Genomic DNA, 23,408 nt, shown 5'->3' on the forward strand with positions numbered 1-23,408 from the left:
AGTCATAGAACCATGTCCTATACATCTTGTTGGCGAGATTAGTGATGACATTCTTACAAAATTTTCAACCGTAAGTAGATTTATTCACCACAGCCAGCAGAGAAAAACAAAAAAATGAGAGAAATAAGACACCAAATGAGGTGAAAAAAATACTGCCAAATTAGATGGAAGGAGGAGAAAAAAAGAAACTCAAAGCCCAGAAAATAAAAGTAAAGCAAAGCAAGCTTTTTTGAAGGGATTTTTTTGGGAGAGAGATGGTTACCAATAGAAAGATTAGGATTTTTTGTTAGTTAGAGAGTTCCTCGTTAGTTTCGAGATAAATAAACGAAAGGAATCCCGACGTGAATAACAAACATCCCCCCTTTTTAGGCAGTGACAGAGCACGTAGACAGAAAAAATGCACTCTAATTTTTCACGGTTGGCTTTGAATGTGAAAGACAGAAGTGCTCACCACTTGGGATTTATTGGCACGGATGTAACTCTCAAATTCGACAAGTTGCCCGACCAAAAAATAAGAATAAAAAAATTCGACAAGCTGAGGGAGAAAGAAGCGGCCCAACCCGGTGGTAGTCTTCTCTCCTTCGTCTCCCTCAGAACGGTTGGGCTGCCCATGGAGATAAAGCACAGACACATCCTCCTCTTCTAGGCCTAACTTTTTTATACTCGCCGGCGAGCCAGCTAAGGAAAATTCCGCGGCCGTATCTCACTAAAGGCTCGGGCTGGCCGGAACTAGCACTCGGCCTGAAAGTCCTTGTCCGATCATCCTCATGCTTAAAAATCTTTAGGTTTTCCATGTAGAACCAAATGGGCCTAGACGGCCCAGTAGATAGGTTAGGCTCAAACAGGAATCGCTAGCCCAACTCACCCAACTTTGCCCAATAGACTTGGGTAGGCCCAAACAAGCGCGAGGCATTTGCCGGCTGATCATGTTTATTCTTCGCTAATGAAAAATATTTAGCTCTCAAGGGACCGTCAATTCAGGATCGTGAAGTTACGTGCGCTAGTAAAGTTCATCGACTAGTAGTAGATGCCGATGACAAGTAAATCTACACTAAAGATCAACACAAGCGAGACTTAGGTAAGTCGTTTCAACCTCCTATCCCATGCATAATTGATGGAAGGAAATCCTCTAAAATGAGTCATTGCAGTCTGTTCTTCTATCTACTAACCATATGATGTTTGCTTTATAGGTAAGTCATTCCCTCACTCTGCATGACTTTCATAAATTTTTCATCGTCTCTGTGTTACATTTCTTTATCATAGAGCATTAAGACTAGATACTGAGATAGGCAAACTAGATACCTTCATTATGCCCCCGAAGATGAAGCCGAGATAAAGAAATTAACTTGACATGAATCGGGATGGCAAACCTCTAAGAACAGTGGGGGCAAGGTTGGGCAACTCGCCCGGCCCGCTCTACTTCATTCCATTCCATTCCATTACCATTCCCATTCCCCATATCTTCATGAAAGGATGGTGGACAATAGTGGTGCTTATCTCGATCGTACCTTTCCGCTATTTTATTCATGCAAATAGCCCTTCGGCGCGTCCATTCTCATGTCACGAGGAAAATGACATAAGAACATGATTAGGGTCGATGGTCCTTTGCTTCCGCGAATTATTCCCTCTAAAACCGCATTTAATAATCTCCCGGAAGAGCGACAGGGACTCGCTTGTCTCGTTGCACGTAAATTACTAGTTAAGCTGGTTGTCCTTATGCCCATAATCGCCCATTATTACACATTTAAGAATTCATCGGCGGTTGGTCGGCGCCCAACCACCGCGCTCCACTGCATCCCCGGTCCCATTGGCCGGTGCCGGCTGTGCCCTCCTCGTCCATCTCTAGCTAATATATACTCGAATTAGCCTGATAAAAGATTAAGGAGATGGATTAAAATAAGAAAGCCACTATTCGAAAGGATGCCTTTAGGGCGAGTATATATGCGCGTCTTGTTCGCCGGACTTGACGCACAAGCTCACTGCGAAGCATAGCTAAGCGAGTTCTCTTTCTAAAAGTGGTTGATTCTAGTTCTTTCGATCGAGCAAACATGGTGAAGCTCGCGTTCGGTGGCTTTGGTGACTCCTTCAGCGTAGGGTCCCTGAAAAGCTATCTCTCCGAGTTCATCGCGACCCTCCTCTTCGTGTTCGCCGGCGTCGGGTCCGCCATCGCTTATGGCAAGTGCACCATGACCACATTCGCATGATGTTGTCACGTCTTTAAGCACGTTCTGTTCCTAAGTCGCTTGTGTCGATGTCGAAAAATTCAAGTTTCTTTGTTGATAAATTAGTATGTGTCTTGTAATTGATTGGTTTTTGAAGGAGTCTATTTTGTGCTCTCTCAGGAAAGCTCACGGCGGATGCAGGCCTGGACCCGGCCGGGCTAGTCGCAGTGGCCGTGGCCCACGCGTTCGCCCTGTTTGTGGGGGTATCCATCGCGGCGAACATCTCCGGCGGCCATCTGAATCCGGCGGTCACGTTCGGGTTGGCCGTCGGAGGCAACATCACCATCTTGACTGGCATCTTCTACTGGATCGCCCAATGCCTCGGCTCGATCGTCGCCTGCCTCCTCCTAAAATTCGTCACCGGCACCGAGGTACGTACTTACTCGCCGACGATTCAGCTTTCGATCATCCACCAGATAAAATAAAATAAAATAAATTATGGAACTCCTCTTATCCATGTTGCAGAGCGTACCAACCCATGGAGTTGCTGCTGGCATGAACGCGATTGAAGGCCTAGTCATGGAGGTCGTCATCACCTTCGCGCTGGTCTACACGGTGTACGCCACCGCGGCCGACCCCAAGAAGGGCTCGATAGGGATCATCGCCCCCATCGCCATCGGCTTCATCGTCGGCGCCAACATCCTGGCCGCCGGCCCATTCAGCGGCGGGTCCATGAACCCCGCCCGCTCTTTCGGGCCCGCCGTGGTCAGCGGCAACTTCTCGGAGAACTGGATCTACTGGGTCGGCCCGCTCGTCGGGGGAGGGCTCGCCGGGCTCGTGTACGGCGACATCTTCATCGGGTCCTACGCCTCGGTCCCCGCTTCTCAGGACTATGCTTGAGAGAACAAGAAGCTCCTGTGCTCGGGTGTTTGTTAATTTTCAGTACTTGGGTGGTTTTTCCTGTTTGCTCGTGATCGTTGTGCTTTGCGTCTTGCTTCTTGCTTCTCGGCTTGTTCTTGTTTTAATAAATTCACAAATTGTATAGCGAAATCACTTTAGACTCTTATTGAATATGCCAACTTTCACAATGCCTAATGAAAGCACGATTCCTCGAGGTAACAATAACAACCTCCGGAAAAATACCAAAAAAGTCGTAAATATATTACATTTGTACCAATTTAGTCATTAACCTTTCAATTAAACTAATTTAGTTCTAAACATTTTTACATTAAAAATAGTTTAGTCCATACAGTCATTTTGGGTGGTAGATGCTGCCGTGGACACCAACCAATGGTCGAACACTAACGTGGCATTTTTAAAATATTTTTTTATTAATTTCATTTTTTTTCTTTTTTTCTTTTCTTTTCCTTCTTCTTCCTCCTCCTTGGACTTTCTTGGCAGTGGTCGACAAGCATCATGGCCCTCACCCAACCTCGCCTAGTAAATTTGGACAAGGCTCGCCTTGCCAGGGACAAGGCCAGGGCGAGATCAGGTGAGGGTCGCAACCCTCACCAGTGACCAACGAGGGCTTCATTGCCCTCGCCTAGTGATCGACGAGCCTTGCCGAAGGCTTGCCGGCCACTACCAAGAAAGTCCAAGGAGGAAGAAGAAGGAAAAGAAAAAGGAAAAAGAAAAGAAAACAATTAATAAAAAATTAAAAATTGCCACATCAGCATTTAGTCATCGGGGGTGGCATCCACATTAGCACCGCCCTACCAAAATTGACAAGATAGATTAAATTGATATAAATATAAAAATGTTTAATAAATTGGTCCAATTAAAAGATTTAGAACTGAATTGGTATCAATGTAATAGATTTTGGACTTTTTTGATACTTTTCTCCACCAACCTCTAATACAACTTGCGAGACTTCTCTACTACCATCCACGCACCAATTCTAATAATTTTCCGTGCCTTTCGCTCATTCGCAATGTCGCGCCTACACTTTGGTGGTGAGTTGTTTAACTTAGCTTAAAATAAATTTACCTAATCTACTGCCACTACCTGAAAAACCGTATTAAAACAGATAGGGAAAACGTGGCTTCTTGAATGACATTTTCATGATTTTAATTATTTTTATTCTACTCTTATACTTTATTCTATTACTTCTACTTTTTACCTAATCTGCTACTGCCACTACTTGAAAAACCATATTAAAACAAAATGTGAATATTCCATAAAACGAAGTTAGATAAGAAAGACGTTACGTGTCTTCTTGATAATTTCCTAATATTTATGTTTCAAAATTTATAAAATGAATCGGATGGAAGTAGTGAAAGGGTGATGTGGCCTCTTGGATTATTGTTGCAATGTTTTTGAATTTATTTTATTCTATTATCATACCTCATTCTATAGTTATTCCTACTTTTTACTCTATTCGTTGTATTATACATAATAAAATAATAATTTTTCCAATATATATAACTAGATATTTGTATATGTGTGTATACATATCACAACGATATGTGAATTATTTTTTTTCCTTTTTCTCAATTCGAAACGTAAATACTAAATATTATCATTTATTGGAATCGCCTTTTAAGTGAGGGAGGAAGTGGTTATGACACTAAAAGAAATATCATTCTTTTAGTATAAGTATTTTGGCAAATTTTTTAAACATGTTTTGGCAATTGAAATAGCGAGCAAAATTCTAAGTTTTGTTTTTTTTTTTTTTTTCCTTCTAAACACATAATATAAACCATTTTTGAACTTCGTGATAGTAATAATGATAATAATAGACAGATGGGTACAAATCTATCATGATTAACTTAAACGAAAATCGAAAGCCATTCTATATAATGATGATTTGTCATTTTTTATTATCTAACTTTGGAGATAATTTTCACTGTTTCACTTTGGCATTTTGCCATGACAGATTGTCATACTATTTTTATGTACTTAACCGATCCACGTATCGATCGGTTATTATTCTAGCATACCATCCCTAACGAGCTCGAATCCTTAAGTTGTCTGAGCACCCGCCGCAATAGTGAATAGAAGATGTGGAAATGATATTATAGAGTTGTCCATTATACTCAGCAGTTTGTGCAATGATGGGGCACATGTATGTACAGCACATCACGTCAGAGCTAGAGCTACAGACATGCAACAACTAAACCAACCTGTACGGCACACCCGGCCAGGTCCATGCTGGTGCAATGGCAAGGCACAGCTGCCCTATCTTCGCCCGGGCCTTGACAAGGGTCGGCAACTCTCACTAAACAACAATCAAGGGACCTCTCGCCCTCTCTTAGGCGACCCTCGCAATGCCATGCCTCTTCTACAAACATCACAAAGAGCATGTTCATACCAATGGCGAGAATACGATATCCATTCACTTTCCCATCGTTCCGATGGCAAACAATCTGTATTCTTATCAATCCTACTGAAATGTTTACACACTTCAAGCATTATCAGTCGGCGCTCTGTAGTCAACCTGCTTGAGGAGAAAAACAAAACCAGCAGAGCTCTAAGATCCAACTCGTTATGAGGACGACGAGAAATATAAGAGCGGGAAGAAGGGGATTAAGAACTGGAAACAGGATACGTGGTTCGTGACGTTGATCAAGAGGCGAAGGATCAAGCTTTGCTCTATTGAAGCGAGCAACTCACAATAGCTAAGAACCTTCGGGTCTGTAGTGATCGTCACATCGCGAAAGAGCAATTGTAGGTAGGGAACTAATTGTTAGAGACGACAGAATGTTTCATCGCTTCGAGGATCACAAATGCTCTTGCAGCGACCGCTGGTCATCTATTTTCGTTTATTAACACTCGTTCTGCATGCACCTAATGAGAGTCGTCTTTTTTTTTTTTTTGTGACCCAGGGAACCTGCATGAAAGTTGTCCTGCTCTATGCAGTTGGCAAAAGATACTGAGAAGTACGGATATCTTAGATGGAGGATGCTGCCAATTGCAAGAGTGAATGTTCCACTGAGTCACATAATGTACTCTCATTACCCCAGTTTTGCCCGTCCTGTCTTCAAGTTGCCAGCATACAGATTTTACCGGTATCCGATTCTGCACATCCTCCTGGTTTGCAAATGACTAGCATGCAGATCTAGCCTCCTTTTTTCTTTCGAGAAAATGATATGGTTGCCTATCCATAAATAGCATATAGTGCTTGGGACCTGGCTTCTGTTCACTTATTGTGTGCTTGGATTTTACTCCTTATTCATAATTTGGTGCATCGAAAGGGCGCAGTTGCCCCCTGTCTTTCCCAGGGCCTCGACATGGACCAACAACCCTCACCTAGCCACCTTGTCCTTGACTCATCTAAAAACATCACAGAGCGCACAAATCCACTTGAAAGAATATAATATCTGTCACTGTCTCATCATGCCAATGGCAAATATAATGCTATCCCCAAGATTATTAAAAAAGAAAGAGAGAAAGAAAGAAAAAAGAAAGGAGAGTTTGATCTCATCAATCCAACTAAAATTGTTTAGACAATTCGAGCATCATTATCAGTGCAAGAATATATACCACGGAGACAGCCATGAAAGTAGAATGTGTTGGTTCCAATCAAGCCCCGGGAGCAACAGTTCTTTATTACGACACCAGCCGCCCACCTTTTTCCCCATCTAGCAAGAAACTTACAACAGTTCATGAAGACTTTTACAACATGTTAAAACCAAAATTCAAGCGAATTACTCCACCTGTATAGCAAGTTTGAGCTAGGTATTCAGATGAATGCAACTTGAATGCCATCCTGCAATTCTTGATTCCATCAGATGGTCATAATTTGTCCAGAATATCTCAACAAAAAGTCCAAACCCATATTGCTCTTGACAGCAATTCCGTGTTGGAGCTCTCATTCCATCACTGCAACTCCTCCAGCAGCCTTTATTTTCTCTATTATGCCATTTGCCTCTTCCTTGGTGACACCCTGTTTAAGCAAAATAGGGGCCTTCTCGACAAGGTCCTTAGCCTCCTTCAACCCCAAATTGGTGAATGCCCTGACTTCTTTAATCACTTTAATCTTTGCAGCTGCATCGAATTTCTCCAGCTTCACATCGAATGCCGTTTTCTCTGCCTTTTTCTCCTCAGCCTTGGCGGATCCTGCACCTGCTCCTCCTTGGGGGCCAAGATCCATGCCTTCAGTAGAGATCGTCTGCATCTTGGGATGCTTTAGTCTCTCTTGAAGTGCAGGCCCAATTTGGGCACGCTCTTCAGCTGGCAGTCCAGCTATACGCTCGGCAAGCTGTATGATTTTATCTGAGGGCGGAGGTCTAGGGCCATACGGATCATAAAAAGCCGGGTATTTATATTTCTTAGGCTTGGCTTTGGGATCTCTGGGGACAAAATCATGTTGGAACGAGCGCGTTTGCAAAGGCCCCGTGATGCCCCTGAGACCGAGCCGAACATATGCAGATCTGACAACTAAATCAAGCTTCATGCTTTGCAGTCTCATTGAAGACAACAATTCATGCAACTCGCCAAAATCCCGAATAATTCCAGTCTTATGGTAATACCATCCTCAGCGCGACATACATTTTCTGCCTCCGCCTGGATATCAAATTCGCCTCCAATCTCCTCGCCGGCTCCTTCTTCAGACAAACGAAAGACTTTTCGATGAGTTTCAGCACGACCACACCAGATATAGGAGACAACATGCACGCAAAACAAACTAAATCGACACCCGACATATAGTCGAGCACTTAAAAATCAAAACCCAGATCAAGCAACATTGCAGAATCAAGTAAATCCGCAATTACTCTTCTAAATCTCTCCATCTACCAAAACCCAGCAAAATCCCCACTACTTAACCACATCTCCTAGCTCCCCACGCACGTACACTCGGCACACCGCATACAAGACAAATTGGGTCGAGCAAACACGGGATAACCGCAAATGCGCACGCCAGTCCGACCACGAATCGATTTCGCCCGACAGATTCGAGCACCCAAGAACGGGCAGCGACACGCGACGGAGGCGAGAGAGAGAGAGAGAGGAGGTCTTTACCTGCGATTCGCAAAGCCAAATGGGCGGTCGACGACGAAGTACCGGCCGGAGTCTCGCAGTCGAGGAGGAGGAACCGAAGGCGATGGAAGAAAGGCGAACGGAGAAGGAGCTTGACGTAGGGTTTAATTGGGGGTTTGAGATTTTCAGTCGAATTCCATGCGAGCGCCGTCGTCGACCCGTTTCGTCTCGAACCCGGGATCTCTAGGAGGCCGGGTAGCCCGGCCCGAATCGTCAGATCTGGCCCAGCCCATGGCCCATGGGCCTAATAAAAGATGTGGAGTCAGTTTGATTTCTTGCAAATATTTATCCACCAAAATGAGAATTGAACTTTTTGTGGGGCAAGAATACGTAGTTTTAGTAATTTCATATGACCTGTGGTATGTGACACCTACGTGAATAAAAAAATTTCATTCGTAGAAATTTCTTTTTATGATGATTTTTTTTTTAAATTTTATATATGTCCAATTGCTTTTTACATAACTAGATATATTTATCAAATTATGAGCAATCTTTTTACTGAAGATTGAGATAAAGAATATTTAAGGGACCTGGAGTAGTGGGACAATCCCATACAATCTTCACTTTCTGTTTTTCCGGTGGCTGCGTGTGGCATCCGGGTTTTCGTCAGACCCCAAATAAGTAACTACTCGTCACAGGTTGACGGGAGTATCGACACACTCCTTCATTGGTACAATTTACAGGCGATATTTCGTCATCATCATCGTTGGACCCAGACATCACGTTATGAGATGATCGTAGGTTATACCTTCGTAATCGCGCCTTGATCGCGTCAAGACAATTCGATCATTGCATAACCTATCGCTTCGTCGAAAGTTTCTTTGTGTAACGCCACCACTGAGACCAACATCCCCTAAAACTTGTACCTCCCTAGTCGAACGGCCATGCACACGTCCGATATTAATTCCGAGCGGCCTCACCATCGGCCACATTTTTCGGCCATGCAGCTACGTAAAATTCCCTCCTCCATGCAGCCACGTTTCTTCTTTGAAATTAGTCAACAACAAGAACCCCCACATCTTGCATGAAAAATGCAAAATGGCGTGCAGCAGTCCATGCAAAGTCCATTCGGCAGTCAATCAAGAGGAAAATATTTTACCCATGCGGTCCACTAAATGAGGGGCACGTCCGTGCATGGAGAGGAACGGGTGGCAGCCAAAAACTTCAGTGGACGGCCACGTTAATCCCCAGCCGTCGTCGCTTCGTAGCTGCCACCGAGTCCCATTTAGTTGACTATAGGAGTCAAGTAAGTGAAGGCCACCAAGAGCAGCCACGTTTCCCCTGCTGTCTCCTCCTCTTGCCGCCACTAGACTCGCGATTGTTGACTCATAGAATCAACGGGCGGTAAAGACAAATGGCAGAGCAAGCTTCATTCATTTTCTTCGACACCGCCTCTTCTTCTCTCTCGGCAGCTTGGATTTCTTTTATCAAGCGAAACCTTCAGTAGGCTAAGTTAGGAACTCTCCCACCCTCTGATTTGCACCTCACTACCGACCACCACTTCGCGCCGTAGCTGCCGTCCCACTCGAGCCGCATCTGCCACACCACCACACCAAACCCCTCGCCGTTAACATCGTAGGACTTGAGGCAAGTTGAAGTCTACTAATCTATGTTGTGCAGTGCTATTGCTTAGGGGTGAGCGTGGTTCCAGGGTAGAACCGGGAACCGGAGAACCGAACCGGGTTCCGGTTCGGTTCCAGGTTCCAAGGAGCGAGGTTCCGGTTCTCGGTTCTATATTTTTGGGAACGGCGGTTCCCGGTTTGGTTCCGGTTCTGGAATAGGAACCGGAACCGAAAAACCCTAATTGGTTTTCACTTCTCTTATTCCCGTCTCTTCTCGTGACTTCCCTCAGTTTCACTTTCAGAGTTCGTTCACTCTCTTCTCCCTGTCCACTCCAGCGTCTCGACTCCCTCGACCCCGACTCAGGCTCGACGACGGCGAGAGAATGGATCCGGAGTGAGGTTTGAAGCCCGGGAGCGGGGGCGCCGCCTCTGCTTAGAACGAAGCCATTGACCGCCGTGAGCGCCTCGCCGCCGCGCCTCGAGACCATCAATCTCGCCAAGGACCCTACTTCATGCACAACCACCTCTAAGGTTCGGACTTCCCCTTCCTTTCCCCCTCGCATCGATCCCCAGAGGCGGGCTTTCGCGTCAATTTGATGTTTTTATGAGGCCGACGACGACACTAGCTTGTTTCGGTGGTTGCGATTCTGAGTGTAAGCTTTGCTTGACGCCTGCACAACAACGAGGGGAACTACTTGGCGCACACGCGAGGGGAAGAGGCATCGAGACCAACTTGGCGAAGAGAGCGGCTCGCGAGGCGAATGATGCGCTGCTCAACCTCACCCAATAAGCGGAAGGTTAATGTTCGCAAGATGGGTGAGTTTTATGTTCTTTCGGCTTCTCCTTGGGAATTGGGATTTATGTGGAATCCACTTTAGGGTCTAGATTGGTTATGTTGCGTGGAGATTGATATTGTTCGTGCTGCTTAGTGAGAGCTGTGGTTGAATTATGGGAAGTGTTGCACAACTGTTGACGAATTGTTGGGCACCTTCTCTCTATTGTGGCTGATGTTGAGCTGTGGAGAGAATCTTTTGTGCTGATATTTGGGGGACTTTTGAATGAGGATTCGATTTGCTCACTGCGTGGGATAGTGTAGTTTCTTCATGATGTTTGATATTGATCACATTGGCGGCTATCTATAAGCACAACATGAAAATTTTGCTTGTTTTTTTGTTGGCTCTGCTTGTTTCTTTGAAAATGATTGTTAAAAAAGCATGTTCATCTTATTATGGTGTTTGATGCTGGAAAGTTAGTTGGTCTAAGTGAAAAACGTTCCATCAACATCAACTATAACCATTCTAGGAGCTCAAAAGTATCTCCTTTTGAGTGCCAATAAAAACAACAATTGTTTTTTGATAGTTTTACAATTAGCTACTACTTTTTCCTTTAATGTTAATCCACTGAACCTCATTTATTTTAACTTCTCTGTAGGTGCAAAGCTGGATTAGAAGTGCGTTAAAATATTTTTCCATTTCTCGCGCATCAGTTGATTGGGGTATTCAAATGCCTAACCATCTCAATCCTTTGCTTAAGCTTCAACAAGAACTTATCATTGTCTTCCTCAGCTGTCTTCAGCAACCTCTCCAACAAGTTGCTCTTCTTTGTCAACCCAAGATTCCTGATATTAACCTCTGTTATCTTGCCATCTTCTTCGGCAAGAATGCCCTGCTGAATACGCAAGTATGTTGGGAGCTTTTCAAGTGCAGCCCTCACTATCAACAGTCGGTGGTGAAAAGGCTGAAGGAAGTGGTGGCGGAGAAACGAGAGTTTGAGCAGCAAATGGAGAACGTGCAGAGGGTAGGACAGCATCTGAATGTCATTCCACTTCGTGCATATTACTACTCAAAAGATGAGAAGCTCCTTATATGACTATATAACGGAGGCAACTTCTCATTGCTCTTTTGCATGGTATGTTTCACCTAGTCAATTTTGTATATTATTTAGACAATTTTCCTAACCAAGGGATCCTAATTTTGCTAATCATTTATGTAAATGTGTACCGTGTTCATTATCGTTTTTTTAAACTAAAAATAAAACAAAAAAAAAAGAGAAAAAAGAACCTGTTGGAACTTGGAACCGACCCCGGAACCTGTGACAGGGTAAGTTCTAGGTTCTAGGTTTTGACGGGTAGGTTCCAGGTTCCAAAAAATTAGGAACCTGTAAGGAACCGGGAACCGCTCACCCCTACTGTTGCTGTCCTAAAAAGTGCATTGGTAGGTTGGATTGTTGGATTTTAAATGCTGAATGATGATTTATTGAGCAACCAAGACTGTTTTGAGGTTGAGCGATTGATGAAGTGTTCGAATTTCTCATGCATGTGCTTGATTTATGGCTTATTGAGAAATCGAGACTGTTTTGAGGTTGAAAAATGGATGGATTGCTCGGATTGTGCATGCATGTGTTTGATTTCTTTGAATTTCAACCAAAACAATTTTTTTTTTTTGGCGACTATAAAATCTTGAGGAATTCGGCCATTGTTTTCGATTTTGGAAAAGAAAACCTCCTGACTTGTGTTTTGAAACTCTATTTACTATGGCACCGGTTTCAAGTGTTACAAAGATCGCAAGGTATTTCGATTTACTATACGAGTTTTAAACTTAGTTATCGCTTTTGAACAAAGTTTAGCAATGAATTGATGTGGAAAAACCTCCCGACCCTCGCTGGAAGTTTTGTATAAACCGAGGCGCCGTTCATCAACATTTTAAAAGAAAAGAAAAGAAAAGGTTTTGGCGCTCTCGAAATCTCGAACTTGGACGTGGACTTATTATAAAATCATGAAGTCAGGAGTGGAGTTTAAACTTACCAATGTGTCGAATTCAAGTTGTTTGTTTTGATAACTCTTTTTAATTTTGGACAAAAGTTGCAAGCATGGTTTAAGAAATTGCATATGATTTTGAAATACATTTGGAGATTAGCCATGGGAGTAGACCTACGGGCTTTTCTGTTTTCATTGCTGAGTTTCGTTCATTGGTAATTCGAAAATGCTTTGGTATATGATTTTAAAACCCGTCATTGTTGTTTTGAAAATGGTTTGGCACTGAAATAACTTGGTTGATGTACCATGGCTGAGATTTCAATGAAAACTCATGGGATTTCTAATGGCTTTGCATTGAAAGTGTTTTGGTATTGAAATAATTTAAGATGTTAATGTTACCGTTGCACCCTCGGGTCAACGATGCCCCGAGAGTCGGGATGCCCAAAGGTTCGAATGAGTCGATGCCCTTTGGATGCCTGGTTGTATTTTGAATACATGCCCAGAGGGTCCCCGGGAGTTTCGGGATGCCCAGTGGTATATCGGTACATAATTCCGGGAGAGGCCCGGTGGTATGTCGGTACGTAATTCCAGATGGCAGGGGTAACCATTTCATGGTGAGCCCCAGGGATTCCTCGTGATGCCAGGTGGGGTGCGAGATGCACGGAGGTGTGTGCCGGAGGCTTTCGCGACACCAGGATTGGGTGCGAATGCCCAAAAGGACGCAAATATTGGTCCTGTGGGGGGTGAAACCTTTTGAATATTAAAACTGATGGCTCTATTAAGTGTGTGTGTGGTCTGGTTATGAGACTAAATTGTATGGCATGGAATGGGACGTGTCCTAATAGTTTGGCCCTATAATCGGGACGTGTGTGACTGAAATGATACATTATGAATTTGAAATTGCATTGCCATTGCTTTTCAAAAGTCTTATCGATCTGATGCATACTCTTTCTTTGATTACCTGTTTTATCTATCTTGCATGGACTTGGATTGTGATTGCTTGCATAGTATAGCTTGGTAGATCTTCAACTGCTGGGTGGTTGTACTCACCCCTTTTTGGGGACTAACATTTCAGATTAGACAAGAAGATGACAACCGGTGACCGAGTAGTGTGGAGTAACCACAATGAGGAGGACAGCAAAGGAAGAAACTTTTGGACACCGACACTGATCGATAAACTTTAAGTATACGACTATTGGAAAAGATGTTGATTATCTTTTGAAATATAGCCGAGTATAGAAAACCTTGATATTTTGATATACAGACCCGTGATGTCCATCTAGTTATGTGAATAAAAGTATTCGGCTTTAACTTATAAAATGTTTAGTTAGTGTGCATCGTTTCTGAATATAGGAAAAGGAGTTATTGGATACGTTTCCGCCATACTTTTGCGCAGGGACCAATCAAGTATATGAAAGAACCCCATATGACTTCTCAGCGGTCCATTGATAAAGAAAAGGGATATCCGGGTAGAGGAAACAATGTGGTGATCCTAACGGATTGGGGGCCATTCAGGGGTGCCACACTCCGATTGTACAACTCTCATTTATGAGAGCCGCCAACTCCTGTAATGGATCAAAAAAGGTCGTGTGACTTCGTCTACAGTTGGTGAGAGCCCTGGTTGATATCTATTCCCATACGTGGTACATTTAAAATAAAACAAAAATTAGAAGTTCTCTTATCAATTTAGCTTTGTATATAGCGTAGCCTATAACTTTAACTTTTACAATTAAGAAATCTAAACCAGTTCTCCGTAGCACCAAAGGAAATTGATAATTTTAATACTCACGAAAAGCACAAGCATGAGATCAGTATAGAACGTGTATAATCAACCGAACTGGAAATTGATAATTTTAATACTCACGAAAAGCACAAGCATGAGATCAGTATAGAACGTGTATAATCAACCGAACTGGAAAAATTAAAGCTACATTGAATTGTGTTCAGCTAGAGGAGCAAGTGTATAGCAGAAGCTCTGGTCTATCTTCTAATAAACTAATCCGCGATCAGATCCCATTCTCCTTCTTTCGAATGAATCCGAGCTTCAAAGCTGAAAAGCAGAATGAACGAGGGTGGAAATGTCGAATCAGGAGGAGAAGTCTCACGGAACCATAATTACAGTCGGGACCAACTTTTCCTCGGTGCCCTCGAAAGATTGAAAAGAAGAGATGGGAATTTAGCCTCGGATTTGAAAAGACAGATAAAAGGCTCGTATAAAGGAAGATGCTTCTTTTTATCGAAAAGTGATAGGAAGCCATGGTGGGGGGAAAGAAAGAGGGGAGTGCCAGTGCACATGCGAGTGAAGTGGACACGTTCGTGGGATCAATCATGCCATCTCTTTATCAAATGTTCACCTTTTCTTTTTGCCCTTTTTCACGGTAGAGAAGATGACACTAGATGAAGCCATTCCGAGAGTAATCCGGAATGGTGAATATTCTTGTGAAGCAATAGTAGACCTCAAAAATCGGCCAGAAAGCTAACCTTGTCTGTTGCATAAAGTATATTTTGAAAAGTTAGCTTTCCTCTCTTTTACCTTGTCTTGCTGGGAAAGCCCTCTTTTATTCACTAACTTTACATATTGATTTACCTTAGTAATAACGAAAAAAAGAGGGGTTCGGCTCGCGCTCACTTGCTCCGAGTATTTGAATTTCGAGCCATAAATGATTGATCTATCCTGAAACCTTACTAGCCTAGTAAATTTAGCAAAAAGCTATGGCATTCCCCACATTTTTCCTTTAGCGTGCACACAACTTTAATATCTCAAATCAATGCTTCTCTGTAAATTATAAGAGCACTCACAAAGGGCGAGATCAATCAGCCTCGGTCTACCTACCTATAAATTATAAGCTAGAATGGAATGATGCAACTAAAGCCTAACAAATCAGGTTGAGGAAAAAGGAAGACAACTAACATCTATCTACTCCTTCAAAAACTGCCCTCAACACTTCACCAAACTTCCAACCCCTTAGCTTTGAAGAGATCATGCTTTGGACTAATTTGACAAGGTTAAGACTGATAATCCACCATAAGGAACATGTAATCAACACATTGGCTCGTCTCTTCGTGGGGTTTGTTTTTGGTTGTTAAGGCGTCGACGTCGACTTCTTATCAAGAATCTTAATTTCCTCGAACGTGCTTGTTCAACGCCATACAAAGACACAGCATTTGTTCCCGTGACATATAAGGCATTGGATTCTCGATGCCGTACGTGCCCGCGATGCACAAGAGCACGCCACTCAGCGCTCGTGCCGAGTGAGGAAAGTGTCCCTGGCTCGTTAAACTCTGCACGAACAGTGCAAGGTGAAAAGCCAACAGGGCTGCTAGTCCCTAGGATAACACGTCAAAAGATGGGATCATCATTAGTTTTTCCTCTTTAGGGTCGAAATGAACAGATGTTAAGGATCGGTCCCCCGAGGCCGCCCGGGTGAAATTTTTAAGTATTTCGGGTACGCTACTCTCCAGATCGTGTCGAGAAAGAAATTAACATTCCCGCTGCTCGTTCCGAGAGCGCGTAAAACGAAAGAGAAATCTCTCTCGGCGGTTCGGCCGGCCACTCGATGAGGTTCATGCACGGTGACTTTTGGTCGGCATTGCACGCACTCTTTTGGGAAATACGGACCCAATCCACCGAAAGTCGTCGATCTCGTTACCCGCGAAGCGTCGTGCACTCCGAATTGTCTGTTTCTTGCAATAATATACAATGTTCTGTGATGGAACGTCGTGACGAAACAGCCTCCGCTAATCCTGGGTGCGTCCTTTGTTTATGTTCCTCGATTTGGAATTTTAATCGCCCGTTTCGCGTTTCGCGAGGCGGGTTTTGTCTGGTTTATACAGTTTAATCTTGGACCATTTCAAAGCACGAGAAAATTGATTTGTTTTCTCCTGCTGATCTGTTCCTTCGTCCCCCGCTTCAGGCCATGTTCGTTTAGGGATATATAAAGGTTGAGCCCCTTTCTTTGCTTTGAGAGATTGTGCGTGACACGAGGGAGAGCTGAGAAGCCACTTGGTTAATACTTCTGCGAGGACCATTTCATGTCTCTTGTCTGAAAAGGAGTCTCCTTTTTCTAAATCAGGTTAGGCTCAACTTTCACATGCGAAGCATAAGGTGTCACTTGAGTACTTTGCTTGTCTTTCTACTTCTGAATTTTGTTTGGCTCCGTAAGTCGAAGTTTCGCAGCTGGGTGTTCGGCAAATCTCTGTTTGATGAGAAGTTTCTTTTAATGAAGTTTACCCTTTTTCGCCGAGCGCTGAATTCAGTCGGCTTTTTACCTTGTTGCAGCAGGAGTGGCTGAAGTAGTCTGAACTGCACTTGGCGAAAGCTATATGGTTCTCAGAAGAAAGGCAAACAGAAAGGAATAACTTTCAGGAATTGTTATGGATAGTGTGCGTCACTTCAGTTGGAAGTTCAACTCTTCCCTCAAGCTGGAAAATGTGGAAGAGGATGAGGAAATGAAAGGAGCTTCTCCGTTGCCATCGGTCCCTCAGCCACAGACGCCGAAGGAGCCGATGGAGTTCTTGTCGAGGTCGTGGAGCCTTTCGCCATCGGAGGTTGCAAAAGCTCTGGCTCACAAAAGGAACGACATTCACACGATACATGACAAGAACCTCAATACATGTCCCCAGCCACAGGCACCTGCTGCTCCTCAACTTCTTGTGAGTCACAGTTTCCCTTCTTTTGTCTCCGCAGTCATGATTCGCATTCATGATTCTGTATAGAGGATAAGACAGCGGCTTACGAGTTAGGAGGGTGTTCAAGAAACACAAAACCAAAGCCCATTCGATCTGCAGCGAAAAGAGATTTCCATTCTCTCTGATAGCTCTCGCTTGAATTGTCAAGCATGCTTCGACTTCTGCACGTGAAAAGTCTGTACTTATACATGTGGTCCAAACAGAAATTACACTCTGCCAATCGACGTTTCCTGGGGTTCAAATGATTCACTTTGGCTTTGGTCTGAAATATTGTTGGCTTACAAATTGTACCGAGCAATCCTGCTGACTCGCATTTTTTTGTACAGGCAGCGAAGGTTATCAATTCAGCTCATGGTAAGAGGACGGGGTCTTTTGGGAAATGGTTCCACCACCACCTCCACCACCACCACCACCACCACCACCATGGTCATAAGGAGCATGATAGGAGCACGATGAAGAAGAAAGAGAGCCTGCGCATGGAAAACGCCCATGTGCATTCGGCTGTTTCTATTGCAGGGCTAGCTGCCGGTTTGGCTGCTGCAGCTGCGGCGCAAAGCTCCAATTCGGATTCAAAGATGAGTGTGGCTTTGGCCTCGGCCACAGAACTACTAGCATCACATTGCGTCGAACTAGCTGAACTAGCCGGAGCTGAGCATGATCGAGTGGCAACTGTTGTCCAATCAGCTGTGGACATTCATAGTGCGGGAGATCTCATGACTCTCACAGCCGCCGCCGCTACTGGTACTGCAATCAATAGGTTTTATGTACCATTGAAGTTCATGTAAATCAGTGCACAAAGTGGTGATGTTTAGCTGAATTTGGCTCTACCTTGCTTCAGCTTTGAGAGGAGAAGCGGCGCTGAAAGTAAGAAGGAGAAACGAAGCAAGGAGGAATGCTGCGATAAGTCCCTATGATAGGGGAATGGCAGAAACACACATGACTCTTCGCAGCCACATCGAAGAAAGCAGCACTCCCTGCGAAGGTGAACTTTGGCTGCACACAACAAAAGGTAATATTATTACCTGGAGGAGGATAGTAGCTTCACTGTATAAAGCCAAACCAACGGTTTGACTTAATGCTATGATCCATTTCCATTATTAATCTTGAGCTTTGGTTTGCCTTCCATTGAATTTTTTCAGGATTATTTCAAATGAAGCATGCTTCTGTGTACATTAACAAAAAGTCCCAGGTAAATAGCTTTCTCTACTGCGAAGTTGACGGAGAAACTTATGAAAAGAAAGAAGAAATGGCACTAAAAACTCTATGCACATTGTCAGGTCATTCTGAAGCTGAAAAGCAAGCACATTCGAGGAGCATTCTCGACCAACAGTAAATGTTAGTACCTTAGAATTTCTAGCTTTTTCCATTTGCATACATCCGCCATTGTCAACTCGATTTCTGACACTTCTATACCGTTACCAGGCATAGTTTATGGATTATGCGATGAGAATTCCGCCTGGCCATACAGGAAAGAAAGAGACAACCCCGAAGAAGTCTTCTTTGGTCTCAGAACTGCACAGGGTTTTCTAGAGTTCAAGTGCAAGAATAAGGCCCACAAGCAGAGATGGGTTGATGCGATTTACAACCTGCTTCGTCACGGTAACTGGGTTGAAGCTACTGAGGTCTCTCCAGAGCTTCTAAACATCAGTCAAAGCATCAGCATATGAATTTTTGATGGTGTCTGTTTCAGTAACAGGACATGAAGAAACTCCATTAATGAAATCAGGAGTCTGAATCCAATGCCTGTTTATCTTTTGACAGTAAATATCTTTTCCCCTTCTTCCGTTGTCCTAATACATGCAGAAAAAGCAAGATAACTGTCCAAACAAGCTTTGAACACTGTACTTGGGTATTTTTCAGGAGCATGATATTAAGAAACACTTTTTGGTATTGCCTTTTGCTTTTACATTCCTCTTATGACACAAAATGAAATCTCGATGACAGTACTTCTCAAGACGAAAATAAGCAGCTTTTACATATAGATCTCACAGCAAGAATGAATTTACAGATCAGCTTCACTCAATTTTCATCCAAGTGAATTGCAAAAGCAAGTGTAGTGATGGCAACAGATGTGGAGATATCTCTAGTACTCTTCGCAGGATTAGATGTCTGTCATAATGAACACTCGTGCGTAATTGTGCACAGGCATTGCAGTTTCCATGAATTGTGCCTCCCCTTGTCAAAATACAACAGTCTTATTCTTCTCATAAGGTAATACTCGCAGTTCACAGTATGATTTTATCGCCTTCGAAAGACATTGTTTCTCGAGGTTCTCTGACTTCTGCACAAAACTATGCAAGTTATCTCTGTGAGATACCCTCTCAACCTGCAATTAGAGAGAAGAAATATTACAGCCAGCTTACAATTGAAAAGGTCCAACAAGTTATTAGAAAGCGAGATTCATTAAATGAAGAATTTTTTGGACAAGAAGTGGATTGAGTCTTTTAGACATAGTTTGTGGACAAAAATGTCTTAGATTGACATAAGCAAACAAATATAATCTGAAGGCATGACAAAAATCATTATTGATCTTTAACACAACATAACAGCCAAAGCTGACAGACAGAGCTGATTGCCCATGAAGACGATCAAATTAAGGAAAATAAATCACAATTCTCATTTCCAGTAAGAAAACCTCACACCATGAGATATTCTAAATAACATCAAGTACTGGCTATGGCAGGTAATAAACAGGCCAAAGCACAGGCGGGTAGGTTCGACTGTGCGGTTGCTTGTACTTGATACCGTGCACAATCAAACTGGTGTTTTGTATCTAATGCACAGGCACATGTCTATTGCTTGAACACTCAGCCAACCTCGTGGGCTAAAAAAAATATTTTCCCTCCATAAGCAAGTCCTCAGTTTCCTTCCAAATCCTTCTTTCTTTGACCAAAGAAGAAGGGAACAGAAAATGAAGATCTTAAAGCAAATGTCGAACATGGCATTATCTGAAAATTTTAAGATCATAGGTAATACTGAGGATCTCTATAACCCAATGAGAAAATTCTACGAGCAACAAACATAGAGATCTTGGATCTCCATATTTAACATCTAGACATGCTCAAACTCAGTGCTTCTCTACTCATAATATGCTCAAGGTCTTGGATAATAACTGCAGAGACCGGCCATGTAAAGTTCCATTCTGCTTCGTTCAAAGACTTCATGACTAGTGTTCGGTTCAAGCAAAACACAGAATCATTAAGATGATTATACTTGGCATCAAAAGCAAGCTGAGAGGCTAATGAAGTCTCTAGGGATTGTCCCTTATATTTGATAGGTTTTACTTGAAAAAGATCAAAACACTGTCATATGGAGGAGAAATCATAGGCACCAAAAAAAAAAAAAAAATTAAAAATAAAGCAGAAGGCAAAATGGACTCGAGATTCAGTTGATAATATACTACTGACATCCATAGAAACCTATGTGTATACAGACTTCAGGTAATTAAGGGGAGACCGAGTGCCTATTTTGCCCACATTAAAGTCCTTCTGAACACAAGAAAGTATTAGTCGGCATGAACCTTAATCTGTCGAGTCTACTAAAGAATATATGGATGCAAAAACCATACCAGGGGCAGAAAGTTAGCGCTTACCATTTGCTCAATAATGGGCCCTGCATCAAGTTCTTCTGTCACAAAGTGACTTGTTGCTCCAATTAATTTGACACCCGCATCAAAAGCCTGACATTTTAGTAAGCATATCAAGGAATAGCTAAAAACAGAAAATGAAACTATGAAATAATTGAAAATCATATAGCTCTGAGTAAAAAAATTTTAACCTGCTTAGATGGATTTCCTCCTTTAAATGATGGTAAAAGGCCATGGTGAATGTTAATTATATCCTTCCCATAGCTTCTCAAAAATTTTCCAGAGAGTACCTGAGAAAAAGATTCAGCTGCCCTTTAGCAGTGACTAAAAAAGGACAATAACATTAACAAGTGTTTCTGGAATGATGAATAAAAGGAGAAAAGCATGTTATTTCAATTGCAAATCAAATAACAAAATCATCCACAGAGAGATACTTTCTACTTTAACTTCAGTACAATGATAAATGACAATACGGAAGCTTGTTTACCTGCATATACCTGGCAAGTACTAAAAAGTCAGTGTTCTGGACCAACTCCAACATCTCTTCCTCTCTCTGGTTCTCTTTGGTCGTCTGCAAATAGTGATATGGAATGCCATGCCTTTCCAGGAATCGCATCACATGGGTGTTTGGGCCTCTGTTGTGGTTACTATTCAAGAAAACTACCTCATTAAGTCAACTTTTTGAAACAGCCGTGCAAATATGGTCAGACATAGACGAGAGATTCACCTTATCACACAAGTTATTTCCACAGGAAGTCTCCCATCCTGCCATCCATGTAATAAATCAACCAGGCAATGGCCCTGCAATTTGATCAATATACACCAAATAAGAAGATATGCAGACCAAAACAAAAGATAGAGATGATTAGTCTCGTACTACAAACCTGCTTCGAAACAAGCACGGCAATCTTGTACTTGGGATCTAAAATCGGAACACGGACGACTGATTTCATTGCATTGAACTTCTTGGACAATTGGAGAAAGTCCTCATCCATTTGCCCCCGTGGCCACTTAATCGGGTCAAAAATGAACTCACTATTAAGTTTGGGGAAGAAAAAATGCGAAGGTGCTCAGAATCCAAGAAATGATAATCAATACATATAGTGCCTATCAAAAATGATAATAAGCACAATTGCAATGAGCCTAAAGGCATATCTCCACATGTTACACGATAAACCAACAACCATTTAATCTCCAATTTAAACTGATTATAGAGACTCAGAGAAAATACAGTGCTCTAAAGAGTCGTGAATAATTTTGCTCCATCCTTGCAGATCTATGTGTATCAGAATGAACAAACTGAGGATCATTTGCAGAAAATCTTGTATTTGCATCCAGATCCCAAAGAACTAATTTACTTGATTCATTGCAGTGATGTTGCATTAACAATTTAATATTCGATTACAAAGATACTCAAGTGATAATTAAAACAGATGGTACCTAGCAGGAAAGATGTTAGAAACACCCATCATCAGCCTCCAAACATAACCCACACATATTACATGATTAACCAGCAACCATCCCATCTTCTAAAGTGACTTAGAGACCTAGAGAGGGGTAGCCTAGCCATAATAGAAAGAAGGTACTTTGAATCTGATTTAATTGTAAATAACTTTGCTCCATACTCACAGATTCGCATGCATTAGAATAGGCAAACCAAGAATCATCTGCATAAAAAACTTGCACTTTTCATTCCACTCACATCACAAAGATCTAATTTACTCATTCACTGTGGCGATGTAACAAACAATTTAACGCTTCTTTCTTTTCTTTTTTGGCCACAACAGTTTAACACTTCACCAGAACCCAATGACAAAGAAGAGAAAAGCAACAGCACAGGATGTATAAAAGAGAAACACTAAATTAACAAGACATATACCTTCTGGAATAAAAGACATTCTCATTTTCGGGCACAAAAACATCTGCCCCCAGTATATTCCCGCCTCTGGAAGCGATACAATCCGATAGCTTCGCGACGATTCCAACATCATCCTGTTACATTCATCAGCCATCAAGCTCCGCACTCCTAACTCAATACCCAATTCAGCAAGCACAAAAACCATCACCAAACAATCAAGAGTCCACGACACATCTCAAAGAAATGGTCCAGTGCACGAACCACATCAAAATATCAGAATGCAAAACAAGAAAAAGGGCAGGACCCTTCTTCCGTAAACTGAAAACGATGAGAAAACTGATCAAAAAGAGCTCGCGGGTAAGAAGAAATTGGACGGATTGAACTGAAACTCACGGGGCAATGGAAAACGTGGACTCCGTGGGCGAGAGAAGTGAAAGGCCTCGAATCGAGGGACCGCCCAGCGAATCTCGAGGACTTGAAGGACCCGTTAGCAATTACTCCCAGAACTTGAGCCCCTCTCTTCGCGAACGCCATTCTCTCTCCCTGCACACAATGTCCGGCGGCGATGACCCGCCAGCCGCCACCGCGGAAAAGGTGGTTCCTTTCGGGTGGAGCGCGTTACCTATGACGAGTGGCTGGAGCTGCCATATGTGGGCATCACTCAAATCTCATGGAGACGCTTATCCGGTGGAGAAAATGCATATGTATATGTATATATACGCTTGAGGATGAAAATTGCCACATCTGTTTCCATTGCAAAATTCGAGAGACGACAACGTTGGGGTGGGTGGTCGGACGAGGTCCCGGGGATCTGGTC

General features: G+C 42.9%; 5 protein-coding genes across 9 annotated transcripts; 3 read left to right on the forward strand and 2 right to left on the reverse strand.

The window, feature by feature from the left end:
- Positions 1–1,981: 1,981 nt before the first annotated feature.
- Positions 1,982–3,246, forward strand: LOC104441924 (probable aquaporin TIP-type). The gene is made up of 3 exons (NM_001302718.1): positions 1,982–2,175; positions 2,343–2,593; positions 2,688–3,246. The coding sequence occupies exons 1-3, from the start codon at positions 2,049–2,051 to the stop codon at positions 3,060–3,062; spliced, it is 753 nt and encodes a 250-aa protein (NP_001289647.1). The 5' UTR covers positions 1,982–2,048; the 3' UTR covers positions 3,063–3,246.
- Positions 3,247–6,551: 3,305 nt separating this feature from the next.
- On the reverse strand, positions 6,552–8,278 carry LOC104441925 (50S ribosomal protein L7/L12). Of its 2 annotated transcripts, none has more exons than XM_010055189.3 (2): positions 8,124–8,278; positions 6,552–7,705 (listed from the first exon to the last, which is right to left on the reverse strand). In XM_010055189.3, the coding sequence occupies exon 2, from the start codon at positions 7,570–7,572 to the stop codon at positions 6,973–6,975; it is 600 nt and encodes a 199-aa protein (XP_010053491.1). In that variant the 5' UTR covers positions 7,573–7,705; positions 8,124–8,278; the 3' UTR covers positions 6,552–6,972. The 2 variants fall into 2 exon arrangements, with proteins under 2 accessions (XP_010053491.1, XP_010053490.1); XM_010055188.3 differs by having other exon boundaries at positions 6,552–7,708.
- A 2,157-nt stretch (positions 8,279–10,435) lies between these two features.
- On the forward strand, positions 10,436–11,572 carry LOC104441926. The gene is made up of 2 exons (XM_039310899.1): positions 10,436–10,519; positions 11,135–11,572. The coding sequence occupies exons 1-2, from the start codon at positions 10,505–10,507 to the stop codon at positions 11,570–11,572; spliced, it is 453 nt and encodes a 150-aa protein (XP_039166833.1). The 5' UTR covers positions 10,436–10,504.
- A 4,357-nt stretch (positions 11,573–15,929) lies between these two features.
- Positions 15,930–19,027, forward strand: LOC104441928 (VAN3-binding protein). Of its 4 annotated transcripts, none has more exons than XM_010055192.3 (8): positions 15,930–16,206; positions 16,373–16,531; positions 16,738–17,111; positions 17,474–17,888; positions 17,986–18,156; positions 18,287–18,336; positions 18,425–18,482; positions 18,570–19,027. In XM_010055192.3, the coding sequence occupies exons 3-8, from the start codon at positions 16,833–16,835 to the stop codon at positions 18,812–18,814; spliced, it is 1,218 nt and encodes a 405-aa protein (XP_010053494.2). In that variant the 5' UTR covers positions 15,930–16,206; positions 16,373–16,531; positions 16,738–16,832; the 3' UTR covers positions 18,815–19,027. The 4 variants fall into 4 exon arrangements, with proteins under 4 accessions (XP_010053494.2, XP_010053496.2, XP_018727848.2 ...); XM_010055194.3 differs by having other exon boundaries at positions 16,741–17,111; XM_018872303.2 differs by lacking the exon at positions 15,930–16,206 and having other exon boundaries at positions 16,240–16,531.
- Positions 19,018–23,295, reverse strand: LOC104441927 (formyltetrahydrofolate deformylase 1, mitochondrial). Its single transcript, XM_010055191.3, has 8 exons — positions 22,985–23,295; positions 22,613–22,725; positions 21,618–21,768; positions 21,461–21,534; positions 21,221–21,380; positions 20,925–21,023; positions 20,740–20,826; positions 19,018–19,473 (listed from the first exon to the last, which is right to left on the reverse strand). Exons 1-8 carry the CDS (start codon positions 23,123–23,125, stop codon positions 19,327–19,329), a joined length of 972 nt encoding a protein of 323 aa, XP_010053493.1. The 5' UTR covers positions 23,126–23,295; the 3' UTR covers positions 19,018–19,326.
- Between the last annotated feature and the right edge of the window lie 113 nt (positions 23,296–23,408).

The sequence above is a fragment of the Eucalyptus grandis genome, chromosome 4 (genome assembly GCF_016545825.1).
Source record: "Eucalyptus grandis isolate ANBG69807.140 chromosome 4, ASM1654582v1, whole genome shotgun sequence".
NCBI classification, from domain to species: domain Eukaryota; kingdom Viridiplantae; phylum Streptophyta; class Magnoliopsida; order Myrtales; family Myrtaceae; genus Eucalyptus; species Eucalyptus grandis.